Below are 15,084 nucleotides of genomic sequence, written 5' to 3'. Positions count from 1 at the left end.
TCCGTGTCGCGTTGGAATCGATGTAGTCTACTGTATGACAACGAAGTTTAACACACTTCATGTTTTCTAAATTTTTAGTTTAATATTAATTTTGACTAATCTCTGTTCACACTGCTTTCCAAATTAAAAACAGCATGGAGATTAACAATCATCTTTTTGTGCGCCACTGTTAACTTGATTAATAGCAACATAAATATGTTTGTAAATAATAATTTGGTTAGTGTAAACACGCACCATGTATAATTCGAATAAATGATCTGACATGTTACTTTATTTTGCAAAGTTAAAATCTAACTTGCTTAAAACTATACGATAATATTTATAAATAAAACATGACTTGTTTTAACTCAGCTTTTGAATTAAAATTTAATTTGTCTAATCTGAATTAATAACTCTTCAATGGTTTTGTTTAATTATATAAATCAATCTTATAGTTGTTTTCTTTTCTTTTATAATATAAAACTCCCATTAGTCATTTCTTTTTAACGATAGTTCCATTATCGGTGTTTCTTGTGTTCTCTCGATCGTAGCAACGAGTTCTCTCTTAGCACGCTGTTTTAAAGCTCTTGCTCTGTTGTTCTTAGATGCGTTTATTTGTTGCTTGTATAATTGCCTATGTGTGGTGCATGCTACGAGTAGACGAGAACCGTTTCTAGACGCTGAAGATCAGAAGGTGATGACCGAAAGTTGATGGTATGAGAGTTGAGCAAGTGTTTAAGGCAAGTATAGCATGGGATCTTCCTTGTTATCCTATACACCTTTAATCATTTAATTCATGCTGCATGTGTCTACTTTGATTACCACTAAGGATTTTCTAGTACCCTGTACCTTGTTCCTTGACACCTTTGAGTTATTGCATTGGGTAGTATGATGCTAGTGCTCAACTACAACCATAATCTTGTAACATGACTAATGGAATATGCAATAAACATTAAAAGATGATTTTTAGCAATATGGAATAAGGGGGCTAGAGCATTGGGCTATTTTATGGTGCTCTAGATTCCTCTCCCTAAGGACTTATCTGTAAGTGATCATCCAGGACTTACAGTACAACTGTGAGGGCTACATGGCTCTGGCTTTAGCTTAGTACAAGGACCTTTTCTAGCTTGTTAGAGGTTACCTTTATGGCGCAAGAGGGGTGTGTTTTGAGTTGGATATAGTGCGGCATCTATCCGTCAGTGTATAGGCTGCGCGTTATTGTGCCTATCGGAAGGGGAGCCCTACATTCGCAGGGCACAGAAACCTAGCGGCCCTAACTTGTTAGACGAACCTTTGAAAGGCTTCATAGTGAACCCTACCAACATTCCTTGGTAGTGGGTTAAGAGGCTCGCCACCTCGGGCGAAAGGGTAAATCACGACTCACAGTGAAAGTGTACAACCTCTGCAGAGTGTAAAACTATTATAATAGCCGTGCTCATAGTCACGAGCGGCCTTGGAACATTTACGGAATAGATGATGAACACTGGTGATACTGATGATGAAGATGTTCACTAATGATTTGTTTATGCTATTCATTATTCATGTTTACCTGATCATGTGGTTATTTGGGGCTTATGTTAAACTTGTTGCTACTCAATTATTTAAAATTATGACTCACTAAAAGCTAATCGCATTAAACCCGTGTCGACCTTTTGAGCCTCATGAACCCCGTGTTATATTTGCTGAGTATGACATGTGCTCACCCTTGCTATTTCCCCACACCCCCAGACTCTAGTAAAAGTTGCTCAGAAGATTGGTGAAGACAACGAAGGAGTTCTCAGGATACTATCAGAAGTGCTTGGCATACGTAGCCCCCAGTCAGCCGTCCCTGTGAAGTTGGAGCCTGAAGAAAACATGAGTAACCGCTCCGCTATACTCTGATGTAAGTGTTAATTGTAAGTATGTTTCCGCTATATAACATTGTTTCTGATATCCTCTATTCTGTTATTGTATGTGTGGACTTCCTGGGCACACATATGGCAAGCCTGGTTTTGTTCTTAAAACCAGGTGTGACACCACCGCGGTGAATCAAATAACGACATACCACCAACGCAACGGTCTGATCTAGGCGTCCCAGGGGGGAAAGGGGGAAAAGCCTCCGCATGCGCAAGAGCCTCCACACCTCAAAGACTGAGGACAATGTTTTGAGGTCAAGGCCCGCCAGCATCAGACCAAGCCCTCAAGGGGGAAACTGTTGGGACACGGTTATGAGTCGCTGAGGCCAGGGACCGCAACAGCAATGAAAGCTAACGATTAACGAATTTTATGAGTGATGTGCAGGAAGAGAAGATGAAAGCCTCCGCCCGATCGGCCGATCAGGACGAAGGACCAGAGGATGCAGCGAAGGCACTCGAACGTGGTTCAAGGCGGAGGCTTCGACGCCCTGAGCGGAGACTCCGGCGACCAGAGCGAAGGTGCCCAGATGTATCCAACTGTGAAGGCTCGGACAGCACCTGCGGAGGCTATGGAGAGTCGGCGCGCAGGTACGGGCGAAGGTCGCCCTGTTCAAAGGCCCTGAGAGTCGAGGGACTTCCTGAAGTACGACGGTGCCAGGCCGTGGGCCGCAGATGGACTCACGGTTGTGGCCTATCAAGCAAAGGCGGTTGAATAAGAAGGCACCCAAATTACCCTTAGCAGTTTGTATTACTATAGAAATATTCCGAGGATGTACTGTAACCGTCAAGGGGTAAAATTATAAAAGAGTAGCCTTAGCAAGTGGTGCCCTATAAAAGGGGAACACAAACTCTGTACAAGCGGGGAGGTAGTTGAATGCACTTATAAAACCCTAGTTTGGTCTGGACCCACTTTTCACCTGACACGCCTTCGCCCGAGGCACCTGTCCCGGCGAAGACTTCGGCTATCTCCTTCTAGTCCCACCCGCTGGAAACCACCGTTTTCCAACACAGATGCTCCGACACATTAAGATGACGACTTCCATGAAGAACTCTTTAAGTTGTAACTTAAAATTGATCAGGTTAGCAAATGGGTAAGCCTGTGCAAAGCTGTGAAGGTTCAATAAATTCCAGCAAGCCGAAGCAAATGGGTAGCTGATGAAGAGGTGTTCAAGTGATTCGTCCGAGTTGGAGTTGCACAACACACAGTAGTAGTTTTGAAGCTCCATGCTTTTCTCCTAAGAAACTCTCTAGTACTTGATCTGTTTTTGAGAAGTAGCCAGAAGAAAACTCGATGTTTGTTTTGACAGGAGTTCTTCTAAAGCCATTTGAAAACTGGATGAATAATTAAATGAGCACTTAACTGCTTGTATGCTTGTTTGGAAGAAAATACAGTGGACCCCAAATGAACTGCCATTGGAAGATGTTTCTTTCTGATCATTCCATTAATTTTTGAGAGATACGGATTTCTTCTGTTTAAAGCTTACATGTGTTTCCTTGTTTCACCAATAGTTTATTACTGAAGTATTCATGTTAAAACCATATTTTATCATCCAATGCTATTATGAAGAAAAGCTTGTAACTCAGTAATATAAGGAGCCTTGTGCCAGTTTTGTTTGTGCTCCTTTTACTCTTAACTCTTGCTCGGCTACATTTGTAGTACCACTGTACCAGCCAATCAATCAATTATATTGTGTTTTTCATTTCCGTGATCCCATTAGATACTTGTGTGGACAAAACCGTAGCATAGTGGTTACAGTGCTTTAGTAGCAGCTTCATGTCCTAGCTAGGTTCGACTCCCCATGGAGGTGAATTATTTATGTTGGTTAAAAAAATCTCATCACTCATAAAGCTAAGGTATGCGGATTCTCTTGGCCAGTAAATTCAAGTTCATCTACCTTAAAAAAGCAATGGCCTGAAAAAGATCATACCCCTGGCTGATCGAGTTTTTTCCCATTGGATGATTGCAAGTTGATCAAATCTATCTTAGTTGCCTATGAACCAAACTCCATCAGGTTAAATCATGCCTACTTTCTCTTGTCAAGGGATTATACTTCGTCCGGGGATCTCAAAAACATGTTGTTTAGGACAAGATTTTGTAAAATCTTAATAAAACTACAAAAGTAAATAACTTCTAATGTTTAGTTTGGAAACATGTATGTTACATATATGTATAGAGATTTGTATTCAAATATACTTGCAAAATTCCACAAATTCAAAGGATTTTTAAGAATATATTTTGAACAAAATTAGTTATCAAACCTACACATCTAAGAGCGTATAAAGTCAAATGTGTCGGGTATTTTGACTACGGCAGTATTCATTTGGGTAACTAGTCCATCAATATGTGGTACCACGCAGGCTAGTAATTCTAAATGATATAAGCATTACAAATCTCATATGATCATATACAAATTATAAGCCATAACTAACTGAATTGCTTATCTGTGCTCTCTCCTCTTTGCTCATATTTTATCATAATATTCATGTAGATACTATGTTATCTTTATGACGAACTTTAGTTATCAATTACTCTATATATTTGACGATCCCGACTCATAGTTTTCCCTGTTTATTTACATCGCATATCCATTTATGATTCCTTTATCAAATGTATTTAGTTGAATTTGTCTCTCATTCTTTTCACATTCTAATACAACTATTATTACTATATTTATCTTGTTGTGATATATATTAGTTACACTCGTAAAAAAGTATGGACTGTAATAAGAGTTTAGTGATTTTGGTGGTTAAATGATATCATAACCAATAGGACTAACAATGTTTGCTAGTATATACAAGGTGGTTTAGAGTCTGTTTGTTTCAGCTTTTATATGGCTTATGCCAGCCAAAAGCCAAAAGCCAAAAGCTGAAACAAATAGCCCAACCGTTGAGTTGGCTTTTGAGAAGCTGGAAGGTTGACTTATAAGGAAATAAACTAAAAGATAAAAGCGTATTCAGAGCAGTTTTTCTAGCTTTTGGTGTGCTGGAAAACTAAAAATTAATTACAAAAGCCAATAGCAAGAAGCCAAAAGACATAAAGTCAGCTTTTGAGCCAAAAGCCTAAAAATTACAGGTCAAACAAACAGGCTCATAGGCTGTGTTTGGTTCAGCTTCTAAAAAGCGCTTTTACTGCCAAAATGTAAAACGCCAACCAAATGGGTTGGAACATCAAGCTTCTTGTCCAAAAGCAACTGCTTTTGTGTAGTACAATTTTTGTAGTATCTTAAACTATGTTTTCGCTTTCAGCTTTCAGCTTTCCAAATGGGTGAAAATAGAGATACGTTTTACAACTGTTTCAAGGGAGATAAAGAGAGGGCTAGGTTTTTCATAGTGTCTCAACCAAACAGCTTATAGTTTTTTTCACAGCAAATAGCTCACAGCTGAACCAAACAACCAAACAGACCCTTAGTCCTAGGGATGAAAATGGACTTGAGTAAATGAGTTAGGTTAAGGTAGAGATCATGGAATCAATGCAACACTCAAATGAAGATCAAGTCGAAGCTTTGAAGACCCTAAAAGACAAGCAAGAAGTTCAATACATCAAAGAAGTGAAGCCCGAACAAAAGAATGTGAAGAAATGCAAGTCAAATAGCACTAGAGTTAGCATTAGAGAAAGCACTGGGGGTTTCCGGTGGGTATCGGAGTTATTCGGTGGGTGGAGTCTGAGGCAGAAGAGGAAAAAAGTGCACCACATATTTCTCTTGTGTGCATTGGAGATTACACCGAAGTTATGTAAGAAAGCCGATGCATGGGTGGCTTAGAAGAGATGATTACCAAAGCTTGCCGATGCATTTCATATATAGCACCCAATGCTCTAGACTAAGCACTGGATTTATCCCGTGGTTTCACTGCAGTCTACAATGGCTAGTTGGTGCAATAGAGGACATTAGAAATCTCTAGTGTGGTTCCTAGAGAGCTCCGATGCACCCTACCAAGGCAACCCTAACTCCAACGACTAGTTGGTGCTTGTGGGGCTATACATACCTCCATCCCCAACCATTTGGAGTCCGTTATAGTGTGTTGAAATTGTAGTTGAGTTAAGGCTCATTTCATAGTGCTCTAGCCATATATCAAATGTGCTTAAGAGAAGATTAGGTGATTAGCAAAAGCATTAGGATTAGTGATTAGGCTTGTTAGAGACCACTTTAGTGGTTGTTTTAGGTTTAGTACCAGTGTTTAGTGAGGTTTGCATAAACCTTGCGTAGATGATTTGAATGAAATTATTGGTGATGATCCTCACCTATGAGCTCACTCTCTCTCCTCTCCCTCCCCCAAGGCCTCAAGCTATACAACACGGTGACCATACCACCCCGGGCCCTCACACGGCTAGTTGCACCCATGGCCGTGCCAAGCCCTTGGGCGCCGAGTGCCGCCATGGCCATAACAACCTTGGTTGCGTCACCCCTAGCCCAAGTCGTGCCTCCCAAGCCATGCCACCCCCGAGTCATGAGCTAGGTCACGTGAGGAGAGAGAGGAGGGATGAGGGAGATGGAGTTAACATGCGAGCCACATATATCATCATAATTGTCACATCAGCATGAAACTCCAAACATTGATGGATGGTGTAAATGGATGATTTGTGAGTTGAAGGACTAGGATGACACATTTGATTAAGTTTGAGGAGTTAAATGAGCGATTTGCAAGTTTAGGGACCAGAATAATACAATCAAACAAGTTTGAGAACCTAAATGAGTGATTTGCTAGTTTAAGGACCGAGATGTTAGAACCAAACAACAAGTTTGAGGACCGCTAATGCACTTTACTCTTTATAAATTTGCTGGTTTTTTACCTATTTGTAATGACTATACTTGCCTTAGCGTCTTCAGCTCTCAAAGGGGGCTTCCTTACAGTTGTGTTGATTAATATAATATATAACACTGGATGTCGTCATCTCTTATATCTCTGGTTCAGGAGGGTTTATGATCGAATATCATTACCTCCGTCGGATGTTCCAGTCAGCAATACGTGTTTTTTTTTCCTGTTTTTTTTTCTGGTTTTTCTTTTTTATAGACAATATTGGTCCTTGCCGTCTCGTAAGGCATTTTTATCGAGGCACCGAGGCAGGGCTGGATTGGAGCGATGACGCAAGCAAAATCATCAGCTCAACCTTCCGCTGGAGGACACAAACAGTTTCTGCACGAGGAGCAGGATATGTACAGGCCTTGACCTTTTGCGTTCCTGCCGTCCCGGAATTTGACTTGGTCTCTGGTCTTCCATTCCCAGCCCAAGCCTGGTATTTTTTTCTCTCGGAATTAGTACAGTTTCATCAGATAGAACAATTGATTACTGAAAGGAATCGCCTCTTATATTTACAAGAGGACGAACGATGATGATTTTTTTTCACGATCGGTGCCAAGGCACGTATTTCATTAAGCAGAAGAGAGTTTTGTTACAACGAAGAGGACGAACGATGATGATTGAATCATTGAATATGATGTTGAACTGATCTAACTCTATAGCTAAGCTGCATGGATCCTGGCCGGCCGAGACTGATGATATGTGATAACTGAAGTAATCTGAGCTACCTTCCATGCACTGGCAAACACATCATCCAGTCAGCGCGTTATATTAGGTCCAAGACACCAGCTTTTAATTTTTTTTCTCCCCAACATGCTTGGCACGTATTCTCCAAGACACCAGCTGATTACACGCTACTAGCTAGTAGTAGAATCTACAAATTAAGCAATTTACCGGTCTCCGCCTCCAGACAATGTTGTCTCTCAGCATGTGATCAGGATGTGCGTCCAGCGAAGGAGACGACGTACGGCATCAAGTAGTAATAAACATCACCAAGATTCCCATGGAAGGAGAAGCGAGTATATATTTCTGTTCTGATGGTTTGAACAGGTAAAACGTTGGTGGTTTGGAGCATCTCATAGTGCCATTTGGCTATTTTCTGAATAACACTACTAGAGAACAGACTTTAGAACGATGTCCCAATTTGGCATTAATTAGCCTCGGCATTTTTTGCCCCCGGGACTAGAGAGGCTTTAGTCCCGGTTGGTGTCTCCAACCGGGACTAAAGGTCCCTGCCCAACGGCTACTGCGCTCGGCACAGTGGCAGAAGACCTTTAGTCCCGGTTGAAGACACCAACCGAGACTAAAGGTGGACCTTTACTCCCTGTTGGAGCCACCAACCAGGACTAAAAGTCCTCCAACCTTTAGTCCCGGTTGGTAATACCAACCCAGACTAAAGGTAGACCCTTTAGTCCCGATTGGTAACACCAACCGGGACTAAAGGTCCCCCGATGGGTTAGTTCAAAAGGAAAGCATCCCATTCATTGTTAGATGTGTTATGTAGGTGGGGTGGTAAGCTACGCGCGAGGCAGTGCATGAGGTCTTGGGTTCGAATCTCACGGGGTGCAGCGGTGGGAGGCATTTTTTTTTAAAGCTGGGAGGATCTTTAGTCCCGATTGTGGTAAACTAGGACTACAACACCTTTAGTCCCGGATTGCTAGTCCCGGTTGGAAAACCGGGAGTAGAGCTAGTTCCCGATCTCATTTCTGTAGTAGTGTAATGTATTGCCCCGTGATCAGCGGCGGATCCATGAAAAATTTTAGGGGTTGAACAACACATACCTCCGACTGCTGCTCGATCTTAAGTCTCAGCCCCACCCCGTTGGATCCGCCCCTGCCCGTGATGATGACTGATGAGTTCATTCATTCTCTCAGCTGATTTGTTTTTGTTTGTGTTGGCCCTTGTGTTAAACAGGTGCATCACATCATGCATGCCAGCCGAAAAGCAATCAAACAATATTGGGCTCTCCATGTATATATATACCCACTGCCATTCTCTCCTCGTCCTGAGTTCATCATCATTGATAGATACCAAGTGACCACATTCGTCATAAGAGTGTCTCTGACAGAACTACTGTGCTAAGATCATATGGACCGTCGCAGGAGTGTCTCCTCCATGGACGTCTCACTGAGCATCCCTTCAGCACCAGCGGCTTCCATGCTGGTGGACAAGGACAGCATGAGCGATGACAAGATCTCAATCTTCATCCCCAGGTCTCCTTCCAACAAGACCCAGCCACAAGGGTTTCAACAAAACGAGGCATCCGATGATCCACCTCCACTCTTCGCCAAGAGCATGACACTTGCACTCATCAAGAAGGTAATAATGACAAGTGCAAACCCTGAGCTCATCACTAAGTCACTAGTCACTACCACAGTTTTTCAAATACCTACAATCCAAGATGGTTTGATGAATGCTTGATCCAGGTGGTAGCAGAGTTCCTGGGGACATTCCTGCTCATCTTCACCGTGCTATCAGCGCTCATCATGAACGAGGCGCACAATGGTGCGCTGGGCCTGCTCGGCGTGGCGGCGAGCGCGGGGATGGCTGTGGTCGTCATCGTCTCCTCCATCTTCCACGTGTCTGGAGGCCAGCTCAACCCGGCGGTCAGCGTCACCATGGCCGTGTTCGGCCACCTCCCACCAGCTCACCTCGTGCCCTACGTCGTCGCTCAGCTCCTTGGATCCACGGCGGCCTCGTTCGTGGCCAAGGCGCTCTATGATCCGGTGAACCTTGGCGCTACCGTCGCCACGGTGCCTAGAATCGGCACCTTTGAGGCGTTTTGGGTCGAGTTCATCACCACCTTCATCCTCCTCTTCGTCATCACCGCTCTTTCCACCGATCCCAGAGCAGTACGTAAATTCTCTAATGCAACCGTCTAAGACATACAAGATTTTCTATCTAGATTCATGAGGAACCACGGTGAACTGTTTCAAACAAACATCTTGCTGCGTTACATTTCAAACTTTGACACTGTATAATCTCTGATGCTTGCAGGTAAAAGAATTGATAGCAGTGGGAGCTGCGGCGGCAGTGATGATGAGCACTCTCATCTCCGGGTACGTGCAACGGATAAATCCTCGATCCAATATTGCTTTAGTATTTCTCGATCGAGTAACTAATAAGGTTTCCAATGAATTGAAATGTTTAACTATGTATGTGTTGGCTCAATATGAGCAGGGAGTCGACCGGAGCGTCGATGAATCCGTCGAGAACGCTGGGAACGGCGATCGCCACGGGGACGTACACCAAGATCTGGATCTACATAGTTGCTCCTCCGCTAGGCGGCATTGCCGGATGTGGAGCTTACCATGCGCTCAAGTGATGTATCATCCATGTAATGCAATGGATTAGTGCAGGATCGGAATAGAAGTTGATGTTCTCAATCAAATGTGCCATCAACGGTTCATCCTGTAATAATACTAGTTGTGTTTTGTCCTCGTCAGGTCTTCGTACACTAATAATATGCATGGTCTTGGCCAGAATAGACACATCGTGTACACTAATATATCTCTCTGAACAAGATTCAGGAATAAAACCAGCCTCGTACCTTTTGATTGATTCATTACTAGGTCCACTTGTATCAACAGTGGTACTTTACTATCTACCTAAGCTGACACAGGACTACACTATTGCCTACATTTTACCAAAATCAATAAATACTTAACTGTGCCATATTTACCATCATTTTTTATTTCTTTAGTAGCAGACAATTTGTAATTGTCGAATTCTCTTCTTCTTTATATTATTTATATTCTGCATATATTCTTAAGATATTTAAACTAGTATTAGAAGGCATTCGTGCGAGGAGCAAAAAACCCATTGACTTCTTAAATTTCAATCTTAATTACCACATGCTGATGCTAATGATGTTGTTGCTCTGATGGCTGCTAATTTGATAATTGTGCAACTTGTTCTTGCTGGGAGTAGTTGTACTCATGTTGAAGCAGCAGGTGCCACTCGTTTCTTGACTTAGGTATAAATTTTCAGATTGATCTCATGAATATGACTGATTAGGATGATGGCAGATCATTTATGTCATATATGAAAGTTAAGATTTGCTTCTCTTTATGTGATACTACGAACTCCAGTATCATTTATAATTTTATATAGTTAACATTTCGGTTTATTTGCGAGAATTTGCATCATACATGCAATGTTACTTACAATTCAACAAGTTAGCAAAAAGCTTTCACCATTTCCATTCGTTAATGCAATACAATTTTTCCCCAATGGCAACAACTACCGGAGGTACACACTACTACAATAAACTTAACAGAGGGCACTTTTTATTTTCCGAGGCGGGCAAAGGCAACCGCCTCCGTCCAAAGTCACGGTTAATCCGTGAACTACGGTGGCGGTTGCCTTCCCCGCCTCGGTTCAACGTTTAACCGAGGCGGGCGCCTTACAAATGTCTGCCTCGGTTAATGGATTAAAAAAACAAAAAAAACCCAGAGCCAGCCAGTGAGCCCGTTTCTGAGCCCATCAGTGAGCCCGTTTCCTCCATCGTGAACCGCAGCGCCAGCGCCCTCCACCAGATCCGTCGCTCGGGGAGTCGCCACTCGCAGATCTGCCGCCCTCCACCGAATCCTCCACTCGGGGAGTCGCAACTCCCATATCCGTGCCGAGGAGGTCGATCCGCGCCGGGAGGACCTCGATCTCGCCGCTGCCGCCGCCGCTTGAAGGAGGAGCTCGCCGCGCAAAGGAGGAGCTCGAAGGAGAGCCACCGCCGCCGAGCCCGCGCACGAGGACGCCACCTCAGGCGTCGAGCCCGCGCGCAAGGACGCCCCCTCCGCCGCCGCCACGCCCGCGCACGAGGCCTCCGCCGCCGCCGCCGCCGGGACCGTGCACGAGGACGCCACCACTGCCGCCATCGAGCCCGTGCACGAGGACGCCCCCTCCGCCGTCGAGCCCGCGCGCGAGGACACCGTCGCTGCCACGCTCCCGGGCAAGGCCTCCGCCGCTGTCACGCCAGGAGAGGGAGGGAGAACGGGTGCGCAATGCCGTCGATCTGAGGGAGAGAGGGAGAGTGGGGTCGAGACGTTGAGTGCACCATCTGAGGGAGGGAGGGAGAAGGCTAAGAGAGAGAGTGTGTGTTGATAAGGGTGAATGAAACCCTAGCTTTTGTTTATATACGATGAGCGTTATAATGGGCCGAGATGGGCTGCCTGCTGGGCTAGTATTTTCCAAGGCGGGCCTTCCGTTAATGCATTTATGGAGGCGGTTGCCTTAAAAAGCCTGCTTGGGTTAAGTTTGATTAACCGAGGCAGTTGTTTTAAGTCAACCGCCTCGGTAAATATATTAATCAAGGCGGTTGAGTTAGGACAACCGCCTCGGTTAATCGATATTAATCGAGGAGGTTACGTTACAATGTCCGCCTAGGTTAAGCATTAACCGAGGCGGTCGCTGGCCCGGCTGCCCTGCCTCGAATAACCGAGGCAGGCAAATGGGCCGCCCGCCTCCGAGGCTATTTTGGAAACGCTGTGCAAAAGATTTTGTGTAGTAGTGACAACCCATAAATCAAAGATCATATCCACTAGTATATCAAACGAAAACTCTACAATATGTGCCTATTGTTCTTCCTTAGATGTACCGGTTACATTTTGTTACTACCACTCACCATTTCAGTTTCAACAATAGCATCTTAGCCCTCACATTGTTTGCACTTCAAACCATCTTAACATCAGAAAAGTATCATTCAGATAAACTTAAAGCTAAAAAATTGTTTATGGCATCTCTGTCCCAATTGTGTGTGAGACTACATCTTATGTTCCGGTGTTGTTAGTGATATACTACAACAAATTGCATTGCCTCTAAGCAAATCAATATGGAAGTTGAAAATACCCCTTAAAATCAAGGTTTTCATTTGGTTCTTACTAAAAGAGGTAATTTTAACGAAAGACAATTTATTAAGAAGACGATGGAAAGGAGATGATCGATGTTGTTTTTGTGACAAGGAAACCATCCAACATTTTTTTATTGCCATGTCACGAGATTTGTCTAGAGAGTTTTTACTATGGCATTTGGATTGCAGCCTCCTCTAGATTGTGGCCAACATATGCGTTCTCTAATTTGCGTGGGAATAAGTATAATTTTATGGTCTATTTGTGTAACACCCTTGGTGCTACACCGTACAGCTTTTTGCTAAAACACTGCATGAGCATCATACCTACATGTACATGTATGAATTATAGAGTGTAAAGCAATATACATAACTTGAAACGTTCATCGGAAAACACGAAACGAATGTTACATTTTATGTCGTGTTGTATCCCTTAGCGTTCTAAACAAATTTTTATTGAACGAAAATGCTATAGAACACATATGCGAAACTTTGATAAAGTTCATAGTACAAGCTTTGTAGGTGATGGTGAAATACTCACGGTCGAGAACAGGAGTCACTAGCTAGTTTAATTGGTAGCCTGGAAATCAAAGTTGACGCAAAACCGATCGAAACTTAGTCACTTTTCTTAACTCTGAAAATGGGTCGACGAATCTGAGTTCAACAATTTTTATAGGAGGATCGGGTTAGGTAGTGGCATGGTTTAAGGGTTTGTTTTAGTCGCTTGATATACCATCTCGAGCGTAAAATAGTTGGTTTAGCAACTGGATCGTCGAGTTGGGTTTTTGGGCAGCTTTAAAAAACATGCAAGTCACTTTTCCTGGTCAATTGCAGCGTTTGGGCGCAATCACCGCGCCGGCACTCATCGTCGCCACGCCTGCTGCCCAACGCGTGAGCCACGCGTGGGCCACGGCACTGGCCGGCCCTGCCACTGGCCCCGCGCTGTAGGCCACGCCGTCATTGCTGCGTCCTGGCACGCCGCACGCACCTCTGCCCGAGCCTGCCTCTGGCCACCATCACCCGCACCGCTATGGCCCCGCTCAGCCAAGCATCTCACGTCGCACGCGCACGTCGCGCCTGGTGGGCCCAGCCACTCTACCGCCGCCGCTGTCGCGCCCACCTGAACTGCCCTGTCGCCTCGTGCTCGCCTACATGGGACCATGTGCATGTGGCCATCCTTGGCTAGCATGTGGCTTGGCCAGCTCGGCTACTGTTGCATGGTGCCACTGATGCCCACCGTCACATCGCGCTGTGGCCTGGTCGCGCTGCGCTCCGACCGCCACTGTCGTGTGGCCACTGTTGTTGTTGACCTTCACAGCTGCACACGCGTGCACTTGCCCCTCCTGCCTCTGCCATCACGTCTGAGCTTGATGCGATGCTATGTGGAAGCCTCTCCCTGGCCGGCGCTGTCCACTGCGGCACAAAGGACCAAGCCGCCATCGGCTTGCGTGTTAGGCAGTGCGGCCAGTCGTCTGGAGCACGTTTTACTATTCCCCACCGTCCTGAGCGTGTTTGGCCAATTCCCCATCGTCCTGTAGTGGTACTTGTTTGTACACCGATTGGCAGCCGTGTCACGCCATGGCAGTAAATAGCTTAGTCTCACCTGTCCCCCCTGTCTCCGTTGTCGCCATGGCTGATAGACCTGCTCCCTTCAATTCGTCGTGGTGGAGGCACCGCAATCCAATTAACCCCGTCCTCGGCTCCGCTGAGTAGCCAGCCAGCCACCCGACCCCACCTTGTAGCGAGTCTCACCGCACCGTGCTCTAATTTGGAGCTGCCGTCCACCAGGTCGATAAGACTGAGTCGGCCTGCATCGAAGGCCAGCCCCTATCCAGTGCAGCCCGTGTCAATTCCTTGCACCTCTAGCTTCGCCTCCACCTGCTAATCACCCTACGCACCCTTGCCGAATCGCTACCGCCGCCCACCTTTCCCTGATGCAGCCTTGCCACCGCCGTGCGCCGCCGCACCGTCCGTGCGCACACGGCCAGCTCGGCTTGGGCCGTCTCCGGTCGAACCACTGCCTCGATTGGTTTCGTGGTGAGTTCCTTGAGCTCACTGGCTAGCCCAATTTCTTTGGCATTGTTGTGACTCACTGGAGCGCCACCGCCGTGGCTGCAGGATCTCCGCCACCATGGTCCGGCCTTGCTGCGGCATCCCAGCTCATGCTTCCTTCGCCCAGCGCTTCGCGTTCACTCCCAGGTAGGTATCAGCTCCGTAGTTAGGGCGGGGAAGGGCTGATGTGGCCAGCGTAACCGCCGGTGCGCATGTCGGTGCCCGGGGGGTATCGCCGTTGCGAAGATAGCATATTCCAGGGACTATTTTGCGTAATCGTAGACTAGCAGAATAGTGTTCTTAGTACTTGCATTATTACCGGAAAGGTCGAGGGCGTTTTCGTAAGATGGCCGGCGCGCGCGGGTCCTTCCCATCACGGGCTGTCGTCGCCCAGACCGGGCCGCGCCCCGCGTGGGTCGCGCGGTGCAGCACGCGCGCGCACGCGTTGCACTGGGTTGGGCCGAGCCGCCCGCTCGCGGGCCGCGCGGTACAATTTAGTTTTTCAATTTCCAGTGAAGT

The 15,084-nt window shown here is 45.7% G+C and overlaps 2 protein-coding genes across 2 annotated transcripts; one reads left to right on the top strand and one right to left on the bottom strand.

Moving 5' to 3' along the window:
* The first annotated feature begins 8,786 nt into the window (after positions 1–8,786).
* LOC136499106 (aquaporin NIP3-2-like) lies at positions 8,787–9,996 on the top strand. Its single transcript, XM_066494801.1, has 4 exons — positions 8,787–8,990; positions 9,098–9,523; positions 9,669–9,730; positions 9,852–9,996. Exons 1-4 carry the CDS (start codon positions 8,787–8,789, stop codon positions 9,994–9,996), a joined length of 837 nt encoding a protein of 278 aa, XP_066350898.1.
* Positions 9,997–11,429: 1,433 nt separating this feature from the next.
* Positions 11,430–14,677, bottom strand: LOC136499483 (uncharacterized). The gene is made up of 2 exons (XM_066495121.1): positions 14,607–14,677; positions 11,430–11,682 (listed from the first exon to the last, which is right to left on the bottom strand). Exons 1-2 carry the CDS (start codon positions 14,675–14,677, stop codon positions 11,430–11,432), a joined length of 324 nt encoding a protein of 107 aa, XP_066351218.1.
* Between the last annotated feature and the right edge of the window lie 407 nt (positions 14,678–15,084).

Source organism: Miscanthus floridulus, chromosome 13, assembly GCF_019320115.1.
Source record: "Miscanthus floridulus cultivar M001 chromosome 13, ASM1932011v1, whole genome shotgun sequence".
Classification (NCBI taxonomy): Eukaryota; Viridiplantae; Streptophyta; class Magnoliopsida; order Poales; family Poaceae; genus Miscanthus; species Miscanthus floridulus.
This window is presented reverse-complemented; position numbering and strand designations above follow the sequence as displayed.